Source organism: Empidonax traillii, unplaced genomic scaffold (assembly GCF_003031625.1).
Source record: "Empidonax traillii isolate 1590-97213 ecotype Southwest subspecies unplaced genomic scaffold, ASM303162v1 scaffold740:size344948, whole genome shotgun sequence".
NCBI classification, from domain to species: domain Eukaryota; kingdom Metazoa; phylum Chordata; class Aves; order Passeriformes; family Tyrannidae; genus Empidonax; species Empidonax traillii.
This window is the reverse complement of record NW_020955933.1, coordinates 30905-49442: the sequence shown is the minus strand read 5'-3', so window position 1 is coordinate 49442 and position 18538 is coordinate 30905. Positions and strand designations below refer to the sequence as shown.

The window sequence follows — 18538 nt, the reverse complement described above, 5'->3', positions numbered from 1 at the left end:
CCCCCTGTCCGTGTCTCCCTGTCCTGTGTCCCCCTGTCCCGTGTCCCCCTGTCCGTGTCCCCATATCCCGGTGTCCCCCTGTCCCGTGTCCACATGTCCCGTGCCCCCCTGTCCGTGTCAGCCTGTCCGTGTCCTCATGTCCCCGTGTCCCCCTGTCCCGTGTCCCCCTGTCCTGTGTCCCCATGTCCTTGTCCCCCGGTCCCGCGTGCCCCCGTTCGAGCCTCATCGGCCGCCAGGGGGCGCAGAAGCCACCGCGGTGGGCGTGGCTTGACCGGCGTGGTGGGCGGGGCTTCCCCAGAGCCTCCAGGGTAATGGCTAGGGGCGTGTCCGGGGACGGGGTCTGATGGGGCGGGGTCTGTTGGGGGCGGGGCCGGGCCCGTCCCGGCAGTTCCGGGCTCTGTACACGCGATCGGGCACCGAGATCGGGGTCGGAATCGGGATCGAGACCGGGACCGGGATCAGGACGACACCGGGGGAACGGAGCGATGCAGCCGCCGCCGCGCAAGGTAAGGTCGGGGCACGGGGCGAGCGATCGAGACCACGTCCTCCCGTGCTGCCGTGTCCTGCAGCCGCAACCGGGACTCGCCCCCAGCGGACCCTCACCGGGGCTGAGGACGCGGGGCTGTGGCTGGAGGGCACCCAGGAGGAGGGGCGGTGGAGACCGGTACCCCAGCTAGGGATCAGTGAATTCTCGCACCCCCTCCACGCACCCCATTCCCGCACCCCCTCCACGTACCCCATCTCTGCACCCCATTCCCGCATCCCATCCCCGTACCCCCTCCGCGCACCCCATCTCTGCATCCATTCCGCGCCCCCCGGCCAAGCACCCCATCCCCTCACCCCATCACAGCCGGCGCCGTGAGCCGATCGGTCTCGCAGGTCAAGCTCACCCAGGAGCTGCGGGTCCACATCCTGGAGCAGATCTCGGGCCTGCAGAGCAAGCAGCAGCGGGACGCCGAGCTGCTGGAGGACATCAGGTACGACCCCACCCATAGAGCTGAGACTGGGCAGCTCATCCCACTGGTGTGTGTGTGTGTCCCTGATCTGAGACCAGGCAGCTCATCCCACGGATGGGCCAGGGACGAGGCGTGGCTCAATATGGGCCTGGCGCCTCGAGGTCATGGGCTCCATCAGCGTCTGGGGTGGCCTGATGGGGACATTGAGGTGCAGGGTGGTGTCAGGGGTGATGGCAGGAGTACAAAAGCAGGGGGTGATGACAGGAGGTGCTGGCAGAGGGATGGTGGCAGGGGGGATGGCAGGGTGGATGGCAGGGATGACCTGTCCCTGCTGCTCTCTGTGTGTCCATGCCTCCCCCATGTCGCCTCTCCCCCCAGGTCCTACAGCAAGCAGAGGGCCGCCATTGACAGGGAGTATGGGCAGGTAAGGAGGAGGTGCTGCCAGATCCAGGACTAATGCCCTGGGGAGCCGTGGGCCCTATCCTGCATGTTTGGGATGTCCAGAGCTGGGCACAGCCTCATGCAAGAAATGGGCAGCCTTGGCAATTATCCAGGCTTGGCAGCTCTTTGTTGGTCCCAGGGGGTGGTGGCAGATGGACAGTTGGCATGTTCCTTGCTGAGGGGACCCCATCCCTGTTCAGGCACTCACCAGGGGCTTTGCTGAGCACAGCATGGCCCAAACCTCGGGTGTTTTGGGAGCCTGGAGGGAAAACCCTGCAGGGCGGGGGGGGGGACTGCTGGCCTCTGCTGTCTGCTGGGTCATCGCAGGGCGCTGCTCTGAAATGTCAGCGCTTGTTTTTGCTGTGAGATGTTCCCACAGCATCCCTTGGGGACATACTGCAGCAGGACTGTGTCCCCCCCTTCCTTCAGCCAAGTACTGTGTCACCCCACTGCCTCACCCCCCTGAACTGTGGGTGAATTGTCCCCCCAGGGTTGGGGTCTGTCTGTACTTTGCTTTCCTGGGGGCTCTTCTGCCCTGTGTCTGTAGCCAGTGTCCCTCGGTGGTATCCCCTTGCAGAGCTTCTGTCCCAAAAGACACAACAGGGTGACCTTCTGGTGGCTGCTCCCTGCTAACACTGAGCTACTGGAGGTGGGGGGTGTCCCTATTCTGGAGGAACATGTGTGTCCCTGGGCTCATGGGGTGGGCAGCCAGTGCGGGGGAGCCCAGTTTCAGGCCCAGAGCAGGACAGTGGGTGCTGAGGTGCTCAGAAGGGATGGGGAGTGCCAGTGATGCCAGGTCTGTCCTCAGGCACTGCAGAGACTGGCAAGCCAATTTGTGAAGAGAGACTGGCAGCGGGGCCGCGGCGAGGCCAGTGACTCAAGGTGGGCTGGGGACAGGGACAGGGGTGGGGACAAGGGGCCAGGGCTGGTTATGGCGTCCCACCTGGGAGATGCCTAATGCCAACCAGGACTCAGATCCAGAGATGCAGTCCTGGGTGGGATGTCCCAATGGGTGCGATGCCCTCCACTCGGAGGGCTGGGGGTGCTGTCTGTCCTGACGGTTGTACCAAAAGCTGGCAGTGGGGCAGGGAGTGCCTGCCCTACATTAACCCTGTGCCTGCAGGACCGTGGCTGCTGTCTGGAAGGGCATCATTGAGGGGACGGCGCACGCCGGGCAGGTCCGTGTCACCGCCTCAGAGAGCTACCGCGCCCTGGCCACCGAGGCCACCCGCACCGCCCGCTTCTCCAAGGAAAGGATGCTCAAGAAGGTACCAGGGCAAGGACATGTTCCCTGTGCCCTGGCAGTGGGGACAGCTGTCCTCCCTCCGGTTGACGCTCCCCACAGGGCATGGAGCGGCTGCAGAAGGCGCAGGCAGAGCTGCTGGAGTCAGTGAGGGAGCTGGACAAGGCGAAGAAGCAGTTCACACACCTTCAGCGGAGCAGCGAGGTGGCCAAGGACAAGGCGGCTGACGTGGAGGCTCGGTGAGTATGGGGGACAAAATGGGTGCTGCTATGGCTGCAGGTTGGTCTCACATCCCTCTCCCATCCTCCCCAGCCTCCGGAAGAGCGACCGGCGAATATTTCACACCAAGGCCAGTCTGCAAAAGCTCAGTGCCAAGGTCAGCAGCGGGGAGCACTGGCAGGGTACCCAGGGGGTTGGGTGCAGGGGGACATGGGCAGTGGCCCCAACTCCATCACCAAGCCCTGCTCTCCCCATCCCTACAGTTCTCAGCACGGCTGGCCGAGCACTCAAGGCAGCTGGCAGGGGTGCAGAATGAGTACAGCTTCGCCCTGGTCTCTGCCACGGCCCACCTGGAGCACTACCAGCGCGTGGAGCTGCCTGCGGCCATGCAGGTAAGAGCTGTGCCCCCTCCTGGGCTCCCAGAAGGAGCATCTCCCCAGTGCTGCTGTGAGGGGGGCAACAGGGAGGGTCCTGCCAGCACAGTGGGGTCAGGGATGCTCTGGGAGGGATGCAGGCAGTGCTGGTGGGGGTTTCCACCCACTTTCCCTCAGGCACTGGATGGGGACCTCTACGAGCGGCTCCGGGAGCACTTGTCGGCCACCAGCCGGACAGAGGTGGAGACCTGCCGGGCCACGTGGGACTGGTTCCAGGGTGTTGCGGAGGCATCTGCACGGGTAACGGCACCATCCCGGGAGCTGAGTGGGACAGGAGGGCACAGGTGAGCCCCTTGGCCCCACACCACTCCCCTGCCACAGGTGTGCCGGGAGCAGGACCTCCTCCTCTTCCTGCAGGGCCACCCCGCCTTCTCCCTGGCCCCCGAGCAGCGCTTCCAGCTCACTGGGGTGGAGGAGGTAGGTGAAAGGGAAACATTATGGCAATGTGAGGGTCTGTGCAGCCAAGCCCTTCTCACCCCCATGTCCTTTCCCAGGTGCGCCTGCTGCCGCCAGGGGATGATGGAGCCAGCCTGGAGAAGGAGGCCCGGCGATGGGCCACGCGTGTGGCCCGGGACCGCAAAAACAAGGCACACAACGAGGAGGTGGGTGTTGTCCTGCCCCAGGGAACAGGCTGGGGGGCTCAAGGAGGGGCTCTTCCATTCCCTCAGCAGCTCCCACCACCCTCTGACCTGCGGGTGCCTGCCCAGGTGCTGCAGCAGCTGGAGGCCAGGTGGCAGCAGCTGCCAGAGGGGGAAGTGGCTGCTGTGGAGCGGCAGATGGAAGAAGCAAAGGAAAACATCCGAAAGGCAGAGGTGGGTCCCCCAGGCAGGTCTGTCATCCCCAGGGTGGGGGACACAGGGATGGAGAGGTGTGGTGACTGGGATGTGGTGCTGGGGATGTGTCCCTGGGGATGCTCTGCCACCATGGCCGCCACACTGGGGATGGGGATGATAGGGTTGGGACTGGCTGTCCCCCCACCGTGGGTGTCCCCAGGTCAGTCGAGTGAAGGCCGAGGCACGGCTGGCACTGCTGCGGGCAGCAGGGCTGGACGTGGACGCCTGGTTGGCGGGGGCCATGGTGGGGACAGGTGAGGAGACACCCACGGGACTGGATCCGGCCGAGTTTGATGACTATGAGGACAGTGACGAGCCAGATGGGGATGATGAGCCTGGTCCTGCTGCTCGCACCTACCCCTACACCTGCCGAGTCATCTTTGGGTACCAGGTACGCCCCAGCTGGCTTGGCTGGAAGGGCTTGGTTGCACAGACCCCCACATTGCTATAATGTGTCCCTCTCACCTACCTCCTCCACCCCAGTGAGCTGGAAACGCTGCTCAGGGGCCAGTGAGAAGGCGGGGTGGTCCTGCAGGAAGAGGAGGAGGTCTCTCACCCTGCCTGCCCAGGGATGGCACTTCAGCCTCCCTGCTATTTTGTCCCTGTGCCCTGCAGGGCTGCCAGGCGGATGAGCTGTCCATCACCCAGGGTGAGGAGTTGGAGGTCATCGAGGATGGGGACGCAGAGGAGTGGGTGAAGGTGGGAGCAGACTGAGTCCCACCATTTGGAGGTCCTCGGGCTGTTACCTGTCCATAGGCTGGGATGTTCACATGGTTTCTGCCCCCTCAGGCTCGGAACAAGGCAGGCCAGGTTGGCTACGTCCCTGAAAAGTACCTGCTGTCCCTGGGGTGCGATTCAGGGGCCGGGCTCGGCCCCCTGGGACCCTCTGCTTTGCACCGCCAGCTCTCCAGCATCATGGCAGCAGAACTGGTCCTAGAGCCTGGAGGTGGGTGCTGCGCCATCACCCCTAACCCACAGAGGGGGACAGGACCGTAGAAGGTGCTGAGCCCCCTCCCCATCATCCCCACAGCCTGGCTGGTGCGGGCTCTGTACGATTACGAGGGGCAGAGCCCTGAGGAGCTGAGTTTCCCTGAGGGGGCCATCATCCGGGTGCTGCCCCGCGCCGCCGGAGAGGTGGATGACGGCTTCTGGACCGGCGACTTCGACGGCCGTGTCGGCGTCTTCCCCTCCCTGGTGGTGGAGGAGCTCACCGGGGCCCGAGAGGCGGCGGGGCAGGTCAGTGGCGGGAGGGTTGTTGTGTCTCCTGGGCATTGTTCCCCCTGTCTGCTGGGGGAAAAGACCCTCTTCCCATTTTTCCCATCCCTCTTGGTTGTGTCTTCCCAGGAGCTGCCGTCACCGTCCCCTCCACCCTTCTCCCCTCCTGGCCTCGCCACCAGGGCCCTACTGACCCCCAGTCCTGCTCCTGAGACATTATTAGGAGGTGAGTGCTGGAGGGGCGGAGCTGAGAAGGGGCTGGGAGGGCCTGGAAAGCTGGGCTGAGCTCCTGGGCCCTTCCAGGTTGCCGGCAGGATGGCACGGGCAGCGGGCAGAGCTCTCCGGACCTGGCAGCCACTCGACTCCGGCCAGTAAGCCCCATCACAGAGGCCTCCCAAACCTCCCCCAGCTCTTCCATGACAGGGGACAGTGTCACCTGTGTGCTCTGGGGGGTCTCAAGGGGCATGAGTGGCCTCAGCATGTTGGCACTGCTTGTCCTCTCCTTTTTGCAGCTCCGTGCACCGCCCCCGCCACCCGGCAGAGTCCCTGAGTCTGACCCTGAACTGCACTTCAGCTGACCCTGCGAGTCCCCTTCATGCCTCTCTGCCCTCCAGAAAGCTTTGCCCGAGCAAACCATCATAGGCTGCTGTCCCTGGCACTGCCCCACGCCCCGAGCTGGTCTCTCCAGGGGCTACAACCCACATAGTGCCACTTGCAGAGTATTCCTGCATCTCAGTACAGCACCAGGAACCCTGGCTAGCCCTTTTTTGGGGTGCTCAGTGCCACAGCCAGGCCCCATCTCACCCACCTCTTGCCTCTGCCCTTTCTGCCTGGCATCACCTGTGCACCCCCAGCACAGCCCTGGCCCCTGGACCTTGCCGGCCCCCCACAGGCAGGAGTGGGTGGGGGGAGCAGTTCCAAATAAATCCAGTTGGCTGGCGAGGTGTTCAGCAGCTTTAATGGTTATAGCTCGTCTATGTACAGGGCAGTTACACCGAAGCTCGGCAGGCACCGGGGCTGCCCGCTGGCCTGGCCAGGGGTGATCCTGCCCCTGGGCTGGGCTCCGGCCCCTCCTGTGCCGGGATGGGGCTGGAAGCTCCTGTCTCCGACAGCATCTCCCGGGGACCAGCACGGTCCCTCGCCGGTGCAGGATTTGTGCCTGTGCCCGCTCGGCGTGGCAGGGATGCCCGGGGGGGGGGGGGGGGGGGGGGGGGGGGGGGGGGGGGGGGGGGGGGGGGGGGGGGGGGGGGGGGGGGGGGGGCTGTGCTCTGCAGTGAACGCGCCAGGTGGGTGGGAGGGTGCTGCCTCCCGCCCCGGGGGGCTCGAGCCGCTGCCTCCATCCCCGCCCCTCGCTGCAGCCCCCGCTCTGATCCTTTCCCCGGAGCTGGGGGGGCTGCAGGGGTCGGGTGGGCAGTGGGGGCAGGGTGCTGTCCTGCCCGTCTTGCCTGCCCGCCCGCCCTCCGGTGGGGTCTCTGGGGCGGGTGCGGTGGGTGGGATCGGGTACCTATTGCCAATGGAATGAGGTCTGTCGCCGAGCGCGGTTGTCGGTAACGTCGCTCCGGCCATGCCAAGCGCGTAGCTGCCCACCCGGGGTCGGGGCCGGCTGCCCCCGTGGCTGCCCCACGGCAGAGCCCTCCGCCCGGCGTGGGGGCCGGGGGCTGCGCGCCTCCTGTCCACGCTCCAGCCGGAAACGGAGAGGAGCTGTGGGGGAGAGGGGCAGGATAGAGCTTGTCCCCATCACCATAGCATTTCCACGTCCACCCACGGGCCCGTGTCTGCCCACTGGCATCACTGCCTCTGGCTGGACATATGGTCCTGCCCATGTGGGACCTGGAGCATTGGGAACCGACACCCCTGGAGAAGGGGTTCACCTTCTCTCCATCTCCATCACCAAGCTGTGACCCCCCAGGACAGGGACGCTGCCATCACTCTCCCACCCCTCCCCACCCCAGAGGGACGTTGCCCCAGGGGACAAGGGGCAAAGCACTCACGTCACACTGTCGATCTCCAGTCCTTCTCCGCAACGCTGGGCTCCTGTGGGATGGAGGAGGGATGTGCATGAGGAGGGATGTCAGCAGGAGCAGGGTGCTGAGGTGGGGGCCAGCTGTCCCTTGGCCACAAAAGCAACCCTTGGGCCAGTGGACAGAACCCCACTGAGACTCCAGGAGCAACTACAGCCCACACATCATCTCTGCCCTTCCCCATTTCCTGAGAGGGCAGGGGAGGGTTCAAGTGACAAACATCCCTTGGAGGTCCCATCACCATTCTCCTGGGATCCCATGTCCTGGAGCACTTCAACACCACATGGAGGGTCCAAGGCAAGAGTCTAGAGCCACAGAGGGGACACACATCATCACGTCCCTGGGCTTGCCCTGCATGTAACTGCTTCCCCATAGATCAGAGGTACCACAGCCATCACCCAAGGCATTAGTGAGACATGGAAGGACCTGTCACCACCTTTCCAGGTCTCTGGAGAAAGGCTACAGCCCATCGGCTCTGTCCTGCCTGACTGCCCTGGGCTGTCCTTTTCAGTGAAACAGCTCCAACCTTCCAGCCTGGACACCAGAAGGCAAAGAGGGAAAGAGTAAACAGCAGGATCCTACTTTTTCCTTAGGTTGGCATCTAACCAGGCACTTTTTCCCAAGGCTCTCCTACACTGACCCAGTCCTGCCCCATCCCAGCCTGTGCCAAGAGCTGTTGGTATGTGCCATGCTGGAAGAGCCAGGGGATCTCCCTGGCCTTGAAGCATGCCAGGAATTTTACCCAGGAGTTTGACTTCCTTTTTCTTTCAAGGACTTTAAAGGAATGCCCTCATGCTGGTTTTGTAGAGTGAGTCAATACCAGCTCCTGGGGCTGCTGACATCACACCAGGGGTGTTTCCCCAAACCCCTTCCATAAAAATCATCTTATCCCAACTGCAGAATCATGTTGTGAGTGTGTGAGTGAAATGCTGTGTGTCTGCTCCCACCACCAGCAGCCTCATTTGCTCAATGCTAACATCCCAGAGGCAGTTTCAGGGAGCAAATTCCCCAAACTGGGGGTCACCAATGGTCAAGCAAACTATATCATCACCCTGGAGCTCTCTGGCTCCTCCAGCAAGGTGGTTGGGTGGGAAGGTTGCGAGATACCAGGGTGCTGGAGCTCCAGGCATAGTGAGCTCTCCTCTCTAAGCACAGCTCATCTGGAGCAGGGAAACCCAACCATTTGGTTTCCCAGTTCCCCAGATTTCAGGGCAAGAAAGGTTCCTAGAGATATCTCTCCCTGCCTGTTCATTGCTGGCCACGCTGAGGCTGCAGTTTTGGGGACACCATGGGCAGCGGTGGAGTTCAACCAAGTCAGGATTGCAATGGATATCCCCAAAGAGCTCAAACACAAAGGAAAACATCCCTTGTCCGAGGGGCAGCTGGATCTGCAGCATCCCCTACTCCCCTGGAAGCACAGATACCACCACGGTGGACCCGTCACAGTGACTCCATGTGCCACAGACATGGAAAATGGGTGGAAGAAAACAATCCCCTTCAGCCCAAGGGACCACATTGGGACAAGGAAGAGGAGGAATGTACCTGCTGCTCCTCATCCTCCGCTCCAGGTTGTCTCCTGCTGCTGTCATCTCTCCCCAACTCCTCAGCCTGTTCGTGTAGACTCAGGCTCCCATGAATATCCGACACTTCATCTGCCGAACCCAGTCCGATCTCCTCCAGGCACATGCCAGCTCCTTCCCTCGCCAGCTCTCCAGGGATACTGGGACTCGACCCTCCCAGCGCCGGATGGCTCAGGAGCCTCCTCTGGCGGCTCATGCTCCCGGGAGCAGTGCCAGCATCCTGCAGCGAGCCTGCCTTGCCGGACCCCGAGCCCGCCCTACGGCTGTCGCGAGTGCCGGAGCTGGCTGGTGTGTTGGGGGCTGGGGTGGTGGAGAGGCTCTGCTCCACACCTTTGCCACTCTGGATGTCTCCGTTCTGCAGGCCCCCCGTGGGGACAGTCCCGTTGCGGGCCCGCTCCCGCTGGAGCCGGTCGCTGCTATGCTCCAGATCCTCCGTGCTCAGCTCCCGGCTGCCGTCGGGCAGGGGGCCGTCCTGCTGCTCTTGGACAACGGGTTTCTTCCCGATGTGTGTGACACGAAACCTGGAATGGGGGGCAGAGCAGATCAAAATCCTTCTCCTCCTCTCCCACAGCTGTATTCCCCGCTTGCCTGTACCTCCAGCCTTGGATCTCCTCTCTTTGTCATGATCTCCAACATTTCAGACCTACTCAGCACCACTCCTGCTCTAGCAGTGCCCACACTGACTTAACCCCACCTTTCCCTACATTTTTAGCAAAACAAGGAGAAAGGGAGGAACGGAAAGTCCAGATGTTGGCTAGTGCAGACCCTGCCAGCTTGTCCTCTCAGCAGTAAGATGGATCACAGCGGCTGGAAATGCTCTGAAACACAGCCTGGGTGACAGTGTGCCCTAAGTGAGGGTAGGGACAGGTTTTGGCAGTGATTTGGGTACAGGGAGCAAAGGCAGGAGGAGTTGTTTAGCTAAAATCTGCCAGAGCACACTTTGCACCATCCCCTCAAGTGATGGATGGTACCTGGGTGGTACAACAAGGTTCCACCATGACCAGGTAACAGCTCAGAGCTCCCAAGTGGGCAGGAGAACAGCTGCAGAAGCTGGTCTGACATCCTCAAAGAGTGTGTTTAGAATCAGAGGTGATGCAATATTGCACATGGGGAGTAGAGAGGTTAGGGATCACAGAATCATAGAATGGTTTGGGTTTGAATGGTCCTTAAAGACATCTCATCCCAAATCCCTGCCATGGGCAGGGACACCTTCCACCAGCCCAGGTTGCTCCAAGTCCTGTCCAACTTGGCCTTGGATACTTCCAGGGATCCAGGGGCAGCCACAGCTTCTCTGGACAACCTGTGCCAGAACCTCCCCACCCTCCCAGGGAAGAATTCCTTCCCAATATCCCATCCAACCCTGCCCTCTGGCAGTTTGAAGCCATTCCCCCTTGTCCTGGCACTCCAGACCCTTGTACAAAATCTCTTGGGGCCCCTTTAGGCACTGGAAGGGGCCGTAAGGTCTCCTTGGATCCTTCTCTTCTCCAGGCTGAACAGCCCCAACTCCCTGAGCTTGTAAGGGATCAAGTGTAGGCAAAGCCTAAACTGATCTGGGAGTGAGCTGGTTGTGACTCACGCCATGACTCCTCCTCACAAGCACTGCCAGCCACTGCTGGACCAGCAGACAGGAAATCTCTTCCATGATGAGCTGGTGTCCACCAGCCAGAGCACTCCAATCCCACCACAGAGACCTTCTGCAGCCCATAACTCACCCACTGCCGCTCTCCTTGCACTTGGATCACACATGGAGAAGCTGCTGACAGCCCTGGATGTGCTGTGGTTCAGCTGCAAGTCAGCACCAGGGCAAAACAAAACTCCACAGCAAAGTTCAAGCACTGCTGGGGTTGAAAGAAGAGCAAGACCCAAAGGTCAAGTGTAGCAGCTTCTGAAGGAAGAAGCAGAGAGGTCTGAGAGATAAGAAGAGATGCCAGGTGATTTGGAGATCACCAACAGGCTGAGGACCGGTCTATGGACAGCATCAACCTCTCAGTATGGTCAGAAATGCTGCTCTGGAAGAGTCAAGAGGAGAAATGCTCCAGCTCCAGAAAAGGTACCCACAGGTCTGCTCAGGTCAGACCAAGCAGCAGCAAATGTGGCCTTTCAGGTCTGTCCAGATATTTGGAGACAAGACACCAGTGCTGTGATTTGGGAGGACCAAAGAATGTTCTGGTCCCAAAGAGGGACTGGGAGGAGGCACAAGTGGCAGAATCATGTCTTGGTGATGCCACTGAGCAAGGTTTGGAGTGGAGAAGACACAAGAGGTAACGTAACCAACCCATGGCTGGTGAGGGAAAGGCAGAGAGCTCTGCCTGGCTGCCTCGTCAGCATCACTGAGGTTTTTGATTCACTAGGATGTGACACACTGTGGCTGATCAGGCTGAGGACAGACAATCAGATTCAGATGCCTTGGTGGATGAGCTCTGCCACTGCAAACAACTGGTTTCGGGAAAGCCCTGAGATAAATGGTAAATCATCCTATGATATGAGAATACAGATCGTATAACCCTGACTGCTGCGGAAATGCAGAACAATTCAGGTGCATAAAGCCCTCAGGAGGTCTCCAGTCACATCCCGTGCTCAAAACTGGGCTATCTCCCACCCTCAATCAATTTGCCCAGAGCCCCATCCAGTCAGGTTTTGGAAATCTCCAAGGATAGAGATCCCTCCACCCCTGAGGACCCTGTCCCAAGTCTGCACTTCGTGGTGAAACAGTTTTTTCTTATGTCTTTTCTGGATTTCTTCTGTTGAAATTTATGGCCTTTGCCTCTTGCCCTTCCCTGTGCATGTCTGAGAAGAGACTTGTTCCACCTTCATTTAAACTCTGCCCACCCTTTGGGTAATGTTAGAGAACAGTTAGATCCTCCCTTCATAATTCTTCAGGCTAAAAAAGGCTCCTCACATGCTACATGCTCCTGCCCCGGATGATCTTGGTGGACCTCCACATTTCTTATACTTTCCAGTCCTTCAGCCACAACCCTGTGTCTAATAAAACCAGGACTCAGTCCATGCAGGAGGGGGCTGGACTCTCAACCAGTGTCCAAGAGGGAAAAAAAACCAAACAAACAAAAAACAAAAGAGAAAAAGACATGAGGTTGGGTCTTGGATCCAAGAGATGGGTTAAAGAAGCTGGTTTATGTAGGGTCAGTCTTGAGTCAAGGTACTTCATGCAGTCAAGATATTTGTCATAAATAAGACACAGTAAAGGCAGTCCCGGGAAAGTCATCAAAGATCTGCAAAACATGAGGCTTGGAAACAAGAAGCAGAATCTGGAGGTGGTTTTGTACCTCATGGGCACATAGGTCCCTTAGCATTTGGACCCTGTACCAAGGAGATTGAGGATTTAAAATACAGTCATGAATAAATGGAATGACTGTCCCAAGGAGAAGGTTGGTGGGACATGAGATATTAACAACGATAAGGAGAGAAAACCAAGATTTGAGGGAAGGTGCCTTTAGGAAAGGAGACCATCTTCTCTGGCACTCAGAGATGAGTGAGAGGAGACTGGAAAGAGCCTGGACAAAGGACATGGAGAAGTGGATGGAGCTGGACACCTCAGGAAATGAATTAGCCATGAATATGCAATTGTGCAGAGACCTGGCTTACCAGACACCAGGAGCTGTCAGTCCCCGGGAGATATGATCTGAGCTGGAATTCAGCATGGGGAGGTCCAGCATGTCTCCCCCATTCTCCAGTTCCCCATAAAACCCCAGGACCTCCCTACTGAAGCTCCTGGCTCTGACGGTGCAAAAACCCCCATGACAGGACAGGGGGAATGGTTTCCCTCTGCCAGAGGGCAGGGTTAGATGAGATATTGGGATAAAATTCTTCCCTGTGAGTGTGATGGGGCTCTGGCACAGGTTGCCCAGAGAAGCTGTGGCTGCCCCTGGATCCCTGGAAGTGTTGAAGGCCACATTGGACAGGGTTTGGAGCAACTGGGCTAGTGGAAGGTGTCCCTGCCCATGACAGGGGATGAAACAAGATGAGTTTTGAGGTCCCTTCCAACCCAAACCACTCCATGATTCCACACCCACTCTGGCTCAGCATTCCCATGGAAGGACTGTCTCTCTGGACCACAACATGCAGATTCATCAAGGCTCAGTCTCTGAATGAAGTCCTGCTGCATGATTTGAGCATGACACAGCCTTGTACTTCAAGTGGGTGGCCATCCAGGGACTGGCAGTTGCTTGTCACCCTGTCCAAGTCACTACCACTGTGGGGAGCTGAACTCTGGAAGACTTTCCTAAGCCTTTCTGCTGGGGAATGGGGCAATCTGGGTGAGCCTAGAAACTATCCTGCAGGTTAGTGACTACACAGAGACCACAGGAAGCTCAGGAAGTCCCTTGAGGTGAGAGCAGGTGGGGACTGGAGAAGCATTTGTGGGAAGTCTCTGGAGCGCTCGCCTATTCTTATATTCCTGCTGTGTCATCTAATTACAGACACTATTGGAGGTAACAACCTGGAGCGGCACAGCCACTCTTTCATTCTGGTGGTGGTAGGAGGTAACTTGCATCTGGGACATGCTGCCTCCTCCTTCTCCTACTGAGGAGGTTCCTAAAGCCCCTAGTTGGGCAGCAGGAGCCCTGCTTGCACGGAGCTGGGACAGCAACTGAAAGGACATGGACCTGGGGCTGTGCCCAGCACTGACTCAGCAGGAAAACCCAGGCTTGAGTCACCTTCCTGGAGAAGGAGGGAAGCCACGGGTGCATCACAGCCCTCCTCATACCACAGGCATTTCCAGATGCAAGGGCCACCTGGGTCCTCGGGACTTCCAGCTGCAGAGCTGCTGCTGAGGCATCTCAGCAGGGAAGAGCGAGAGGGAGTCCAGCCTGGGGCAGGGGAGGAAGGGGAAAGGAACCAGGGGGCTGAGGAGAGCCCGTGGTGCTTGTTCCATCAGGGCCATGGCTGGTAAATCTCGTTTAAGTACCTGCCCACTGAGAAGACGGTGGTCTCTCCGGGATGCATCCGGCCTTTGCCCTCCTTGGACCGTCCCTGTCGCTGCAGTGGGGGCCTCTTCCTGCGGCTGCAGTGGATGCAGGGGGCCTGTGTGGAGCCCAGGTGCACCGTGTGGTGATGTGGTGGGCCCCCATCCTGGCTGTGGGGACAAAGGCTGCAACAGGGAAAGGACATGACAGGTCATGTTATCCATAGGAGTCATCCCAACCTTGGTGCAGCCCCACTGTAGCACAGCCTGGGAGCAGCAGCTCTGGAAGGGACCTCCATTGAAGATAGGAATGAGAAAGAGCTATTCCCCTTGTCAGTGGGGTAAAGCACTCCTGAAAACCCTCAGGAGAGCAGGACTTATTATGGGGAAGATGCTTTGTAACAGCTGGAATGGGCTAACTGCAATCTCCAAACCAAAGGGATACCCAAACACTGCTTCTTCCCCACTCTGCATCAGCCACAAGCTGCCACTGGCTTCCCTCACCTCACTGGAACTGGGATGTCTCCTTCATTTTCCCCCAGCATCTCCTTGAGAGCCTCTGCATTTGCTGGAGAGAGAGGAAAACAGGAATGTGTCAGCCAAAGTGGTCAGCATGTCTCCAGGCTGGCCCAGGGATGTGCTCACCTTCATTTTGTATGATGCATCTCACGATCTTCTCCACGGTGTCCTCGTTCAGCTCCTCCTCATCATCTGAAAAGAGACAATGGGGCACTGAGGTCTGGGATTTGGAGACTCCACTCGCAGTTCCCTCCCCAGGAGCAGCCACGACCACAGAGAGGTTGGAGGAGTCTCATATTCCTCATTGGGAAGACACTGGGGAACACCAGATCCCTCACACTGGAAAGGAAAAGGCTGAGTCAGCAGCTGCGTGTGCAGGGAGAGGGGCTTGTGTTGCTCCGTCAGAACTGGGGAGCATCTGGAGAAACGAGTGGGAAGCAGGTCCCAAAATGTTGAAAGAGGATGCTCCTTGTAGGGACAGTCCAGCCCTGGAGCCTCTGGATGCAGGATGCTGAGAGTGTTTGAGTCTCCAAGGGTAAACAGGACACATTCACAGAAAATAAATGCACTGGGGCCTGTTAAACACAGAAAAAACACCTCTGGTGGAGAAAGCCCCAGAGCTGCACACTGTTAGAAGCTTAAATGAGGGGAAACTTGGCTGGTGCTTGCTCTGCTTGTGGAATTCTGACACCAACATTCATTACAACCTGCTTTCAAACACTGCTGGAGGCCGGAGGCCTGGGAGGATGGACTTTCAGCATGGTCTGCTGTGTTAGCTGTTCCTGTAAGCTCTTTGGAGCTGTGGTTTGGCAGGCAGCTGCCTCAAAGAGCATGGTCAAGGGCTGCCATGGTTTCCCTGGACTGTGGTATCTCCAGAGGGCAAAGCCAATCCTGAAAGGTTCACTGTCTCCATGTCATGTTCAGCCAAGCCATTAAAGCCAGAGAAGCATATCCTTGGACACCTGGAAGCTCTTGCTGCATCCATGAGCGAGTTGGAGGAGCCACATTCCTCTCCTGTGCACGAGAAACGGCAGCAGGAGGTGCTGATCCTCCCAAGCACATGGAAGCTGGAGGAGTTATGCAGCACCATGTGGCTGTTTCCAGCTAAGGAAGCAGCTGAAGGAATGTGTCTTCCTTATTTCAGCAGAGACTCATGAAACCAGCTTGGGCTGGGCTCTACTTTGCACCCACACTCGATGCTGCAGTGACTTCCCAATTCAACCACCCAAGAGCAACTTACAGTGGCCTGAAGTGATGGGAAAAAATCCCTGCAGGTCCCCTTCTAGCATAGAGATCAAGGAAATACCCCTATTCCTCAGGCCTGCACAGCATGGACTGGAAGAATACAAAATCAACACCATGCTGGCCCTATGCTAGATCTCCTAATGCCAAAGGGGCAGAGGCGACACCTTGTGCCTCTGCCTGGGGAACATGGATTATAATTCAGGTACTGGGAATTCAGCAGGTCCATCAGAATTACCTTTTGGTGGTAATGCTCCTCTTGGAAAAGCCAGACACTGGCTCCCACCTCCCTGTCACCACCAGCTTGTGGAGTCAGCAGATCAGAGGAATTCCTGGGCTACACATTCCCAATCCCCAGGGAACACTCTCTCCATCCCTTTTTCCCAACTCAGCCACACGTTATAGGTAACTCTCCCAGCCCCCTCCCACATTCCAGAACTGTGGTTAAGGAGCACTAGTCCATGTTGAACAAAAGGCAGCCCCCGAGCCCCCCTGAGCCCCCAGCACTCACTGTCCTGGAGTTCTGCCAGCACGTCTTTGTTATCTGGGTCAAGATCATCCCGGAAAGTCCGGCACCGGTAACCCTTCTTCTTCAGGACATGGCAGATCAGGAAACCCACCAGCCCCATGATGAAGAAGACCAGGACAAGGAGGAAGACCATAGACAGGCTGTGCTGGGGGTCCGACTCCCCATCATCGGTGCTGTTCTGGTCTGACATGCGGATCTAGGAGAAGGGGATAGGCAGCTCAGAGCCTCCGGTGTTCACCCCCAGCAGGCTCCCTGCGCCCATCCTCCTCTCCCTCCTGCCGGTCAAGAGCCAGCTCCCACTTCAGGATCGGCTGCCCGGGGCTCATCTCTTGCCACGCAAGGTCCAGGGAGGCGAGGACAAGACGGAGGTGTCTCGGCACGGTGTCCCAAGGACACTGCTGTCCCGCACGCACCCTATAAGAGGCATGCCAAGGGCAGCGGCGGCGGCAGCATCCCCGCAGGCCCGCCGGCCCCGGGCTGCGGCGCTCCCTCGGCCCTTGCAGGCGACTTCCCAAGGGCACCGGTGCCCCGGCCCGCCTGGGGCTCCGCGGCGGGCGGCATCCCCCCGCTAGCCCTTGCCTGAGGATGGCTGAGCATCCTCCCGCGCCTCCCCGCTCCTCCCGTAGCCCTCGCTACTCACGGCCAAGGGCCTTCGCCGGCACTAGCAGCGGTGGGGATGGAGCCGCGGCAGCCGGGCTGGCGGAGGGCCGAGCCGCCGGCAGCTCCCGCATCGTCCTCTCGTAGGACCGAGCTGGCTCCCTCCGCCCCGGGCGCTCGCGGCTCCCTTCCCGAGGGCTCAGCGTTCCCGCTCGCTGGCTCCGCTTCCCGGTACACAGAGGGTCCCCCCCCCGCACTGTCCCCCAGCCCCGCTGCTGCGGTACCTGGGCCTGTGGTCCTCCGCAGCGCTCTCCTCTTCACCTTCACCTTCACCTGCCTCCTAGCAACCCCGCATCCCCGCGGATGGGCACCGCGGCGAGCATCCTCCAGCCCCCGGTTCCCTGCCTGCCTTCCCCGGGAAGGAGCCAGCTGCTTCTGCCTGCCACTCTCTGCCGCTCTCTGCCACAAGATCACCCGCCTGTCCCGATCCCAGGAAAAAAATCTCTTCAAAACGGTTTCGGCGGATGAGGGTGCGGAGCGGAGCTCAGGGGAATGCCAGCGGCTGCAGTAGGACGAGCAGAAGCGCTGCTCAGGGAAGCCGACGCTGCCAAGCTGTTGCCCGCCCCGGGGTGAATAAACCTCACCCGCACGCGTGCCAGCCCCGAATTCCCCTGGCACCTTCCTTTCCGTGATTTTTAGAGTGCTGAGCCCTGGCGATAGGAGGAAGAAGGGTGGATGTGGGACTCAGTAAGACCAGGACTGACCCCACATCAGCATGAGCAGGAGGAGAAGGGTGCAGACACCCATACTGGGACCACAGCACTGAGGAAATGGTGGGAAAAGAGCTCAGGGAGATCCCTGTCTCTCCCTCCTTCCATAAAAAACAGGAGTGGTTAAGCCATTTGAAAACTCCAGCTGTGGCAGTCCCACAACCTTCATCTCCACTGCATTATCCTCAGTCTGGGAGGCCTCACCCAGCCCTCTTCTCCTTTTGTACATTAGGTTTGTTCCTCTCTGCCCTTTACCCATCTGCCTGTTCTCCTCCCAGACCTTGAGGAGCACTTGCAACCCTTGAAATCCCTCCCACCCCGTCTCTGCTGAGCTGAGCGCGAATCCAAACACACATTCCTTCATGGAAATTATCCCATTAAACTCTGCATTGTCCTGAGACAACCCACAACCCCTTCAGGCTGTCAGCTGTGCCATGCTGAGGGCTCCTGTCCCTCTGCACAGGTGACCAAGACACCTCTCGGGGCCTCCTCTGTCATTGGGACTTCATAAGGTCATCACGTCGTAGGTGCCACCCATCTGTCTGCTGTCCTGGCAGGGACACAGGCCCTAAGAGGAACCATCTAGGGCAGGAAAACACCACAGCCAGCAACACGTATTCCTCCTGCCATGGAATCCTGGGCCACAGGAGAGGAGAGAGATCTAAATGCTGGACCAACAAGCTGCCACATCATGCGAGTCTCCACTGGTGAAGACCTCAAAAAGCAAACCTCAAAGGCAGTTTCCTCCTTGCCCTTTTTTCTTTGGAGACAGGGAACTGGATGCAGTCACGGGGAGCTTTTTTCCTCGTGCCCACGCACACTGTCCTGCACAAAAAATCCCTCTTTCTCCTCCCGGTCATTCCCGCCCACCCGATGCATTGCTGCACCCCACCCCCCTCCCAACACCCATCCCCTTTCCAGACTCCAGTCATGCTGGACAAAATGAACCTGGGCTGCTCAGCACTCCCCACTTCTAGGGAAGATTCCCATTTTCCCACGGTCTCTGGCGTTGAAGCAT

At 59.2% G+C, this 18538-nt stretch overlaps 2 protein-coding genes across 7 annotated transcripts in view; one reads left to right on the top strand and one right to left on the bottom strand.

Moving 5' to 3' along the window:
• Positions 1–378: 378 nt before the first annotated feature.
• On the top strand, positions 379–6256 carry FCHSD1 (FCH and double SH3 domains 1). Its single transcript, XM_027900569.1, has 19 exons — positions 379–506; positions 880–977; positions 1335–1380; positions 2206–2279; positions 2521–2665; positions 2743–2879; positions 2953–3016; positions 3123–3251; positions 3411–3533; positions 3615–3710; positions 3788–3895; positions 4001–4105; positions 4287–4517; positions 4742–4825; positions 4916–5072; positions 5157–5362; positions 5471–5567; positions 5645–5712; positions 5854–6256. Exons 1-19 carry the CDS (start codon positions 486–488, stop codon positions 5917–5919), a joined length of 2055 nt encoding a protein of 684 aa, XP_027756370.1. The 5' UTR covers positions 379–485; the 3' UTR covers positions 5920–6256.
• A 346-nt stretch (positions 6257–6602) lies between these two features.
• Positions 6603–18538, bottom strand: part of RELL2 (RELT like 2) — a 15470-nt gene continuing 3534 nt past the window's right edge. For 3 of the 6 annotated variants that reach the window (XM_027900571.1, XM_027900572.1, XM_027900570.1), the window contains 7 exons: positions 16136–16349; positions 14509–14574; positions 14368–14431; positions 13867–14049; positions 8905–9463; positions 7333–7375; positions 6603–7042 (listed from right to left, as the gene is read on the bottom strand). In XM_027900571.1, the coding sequence (XP_027756372.1) occupies positions 7334–7375; positions 8905–9463; positions 13867–14049; positions 14368–14431; positions 14509–14574; positions 16136–16349 (1128 nt within the window). In that variant the 3' untranslated portion in view covers positions 6603–7042; position 7333. Of the gene's footprint in view, positions 7043–7332; positions 7376–8904; positions 9464–13866; positions 14050–14367; positions 14432–14508; positions 14575–16135; positions 16350–16793; positions 16954–17034; positions 17313–18538 lie in introns of those variants that run through there. The other 3 variants (XM_027900573.1, XM_027900574.1, XM_027900575.1) reach the window with 3 other exon arrangements.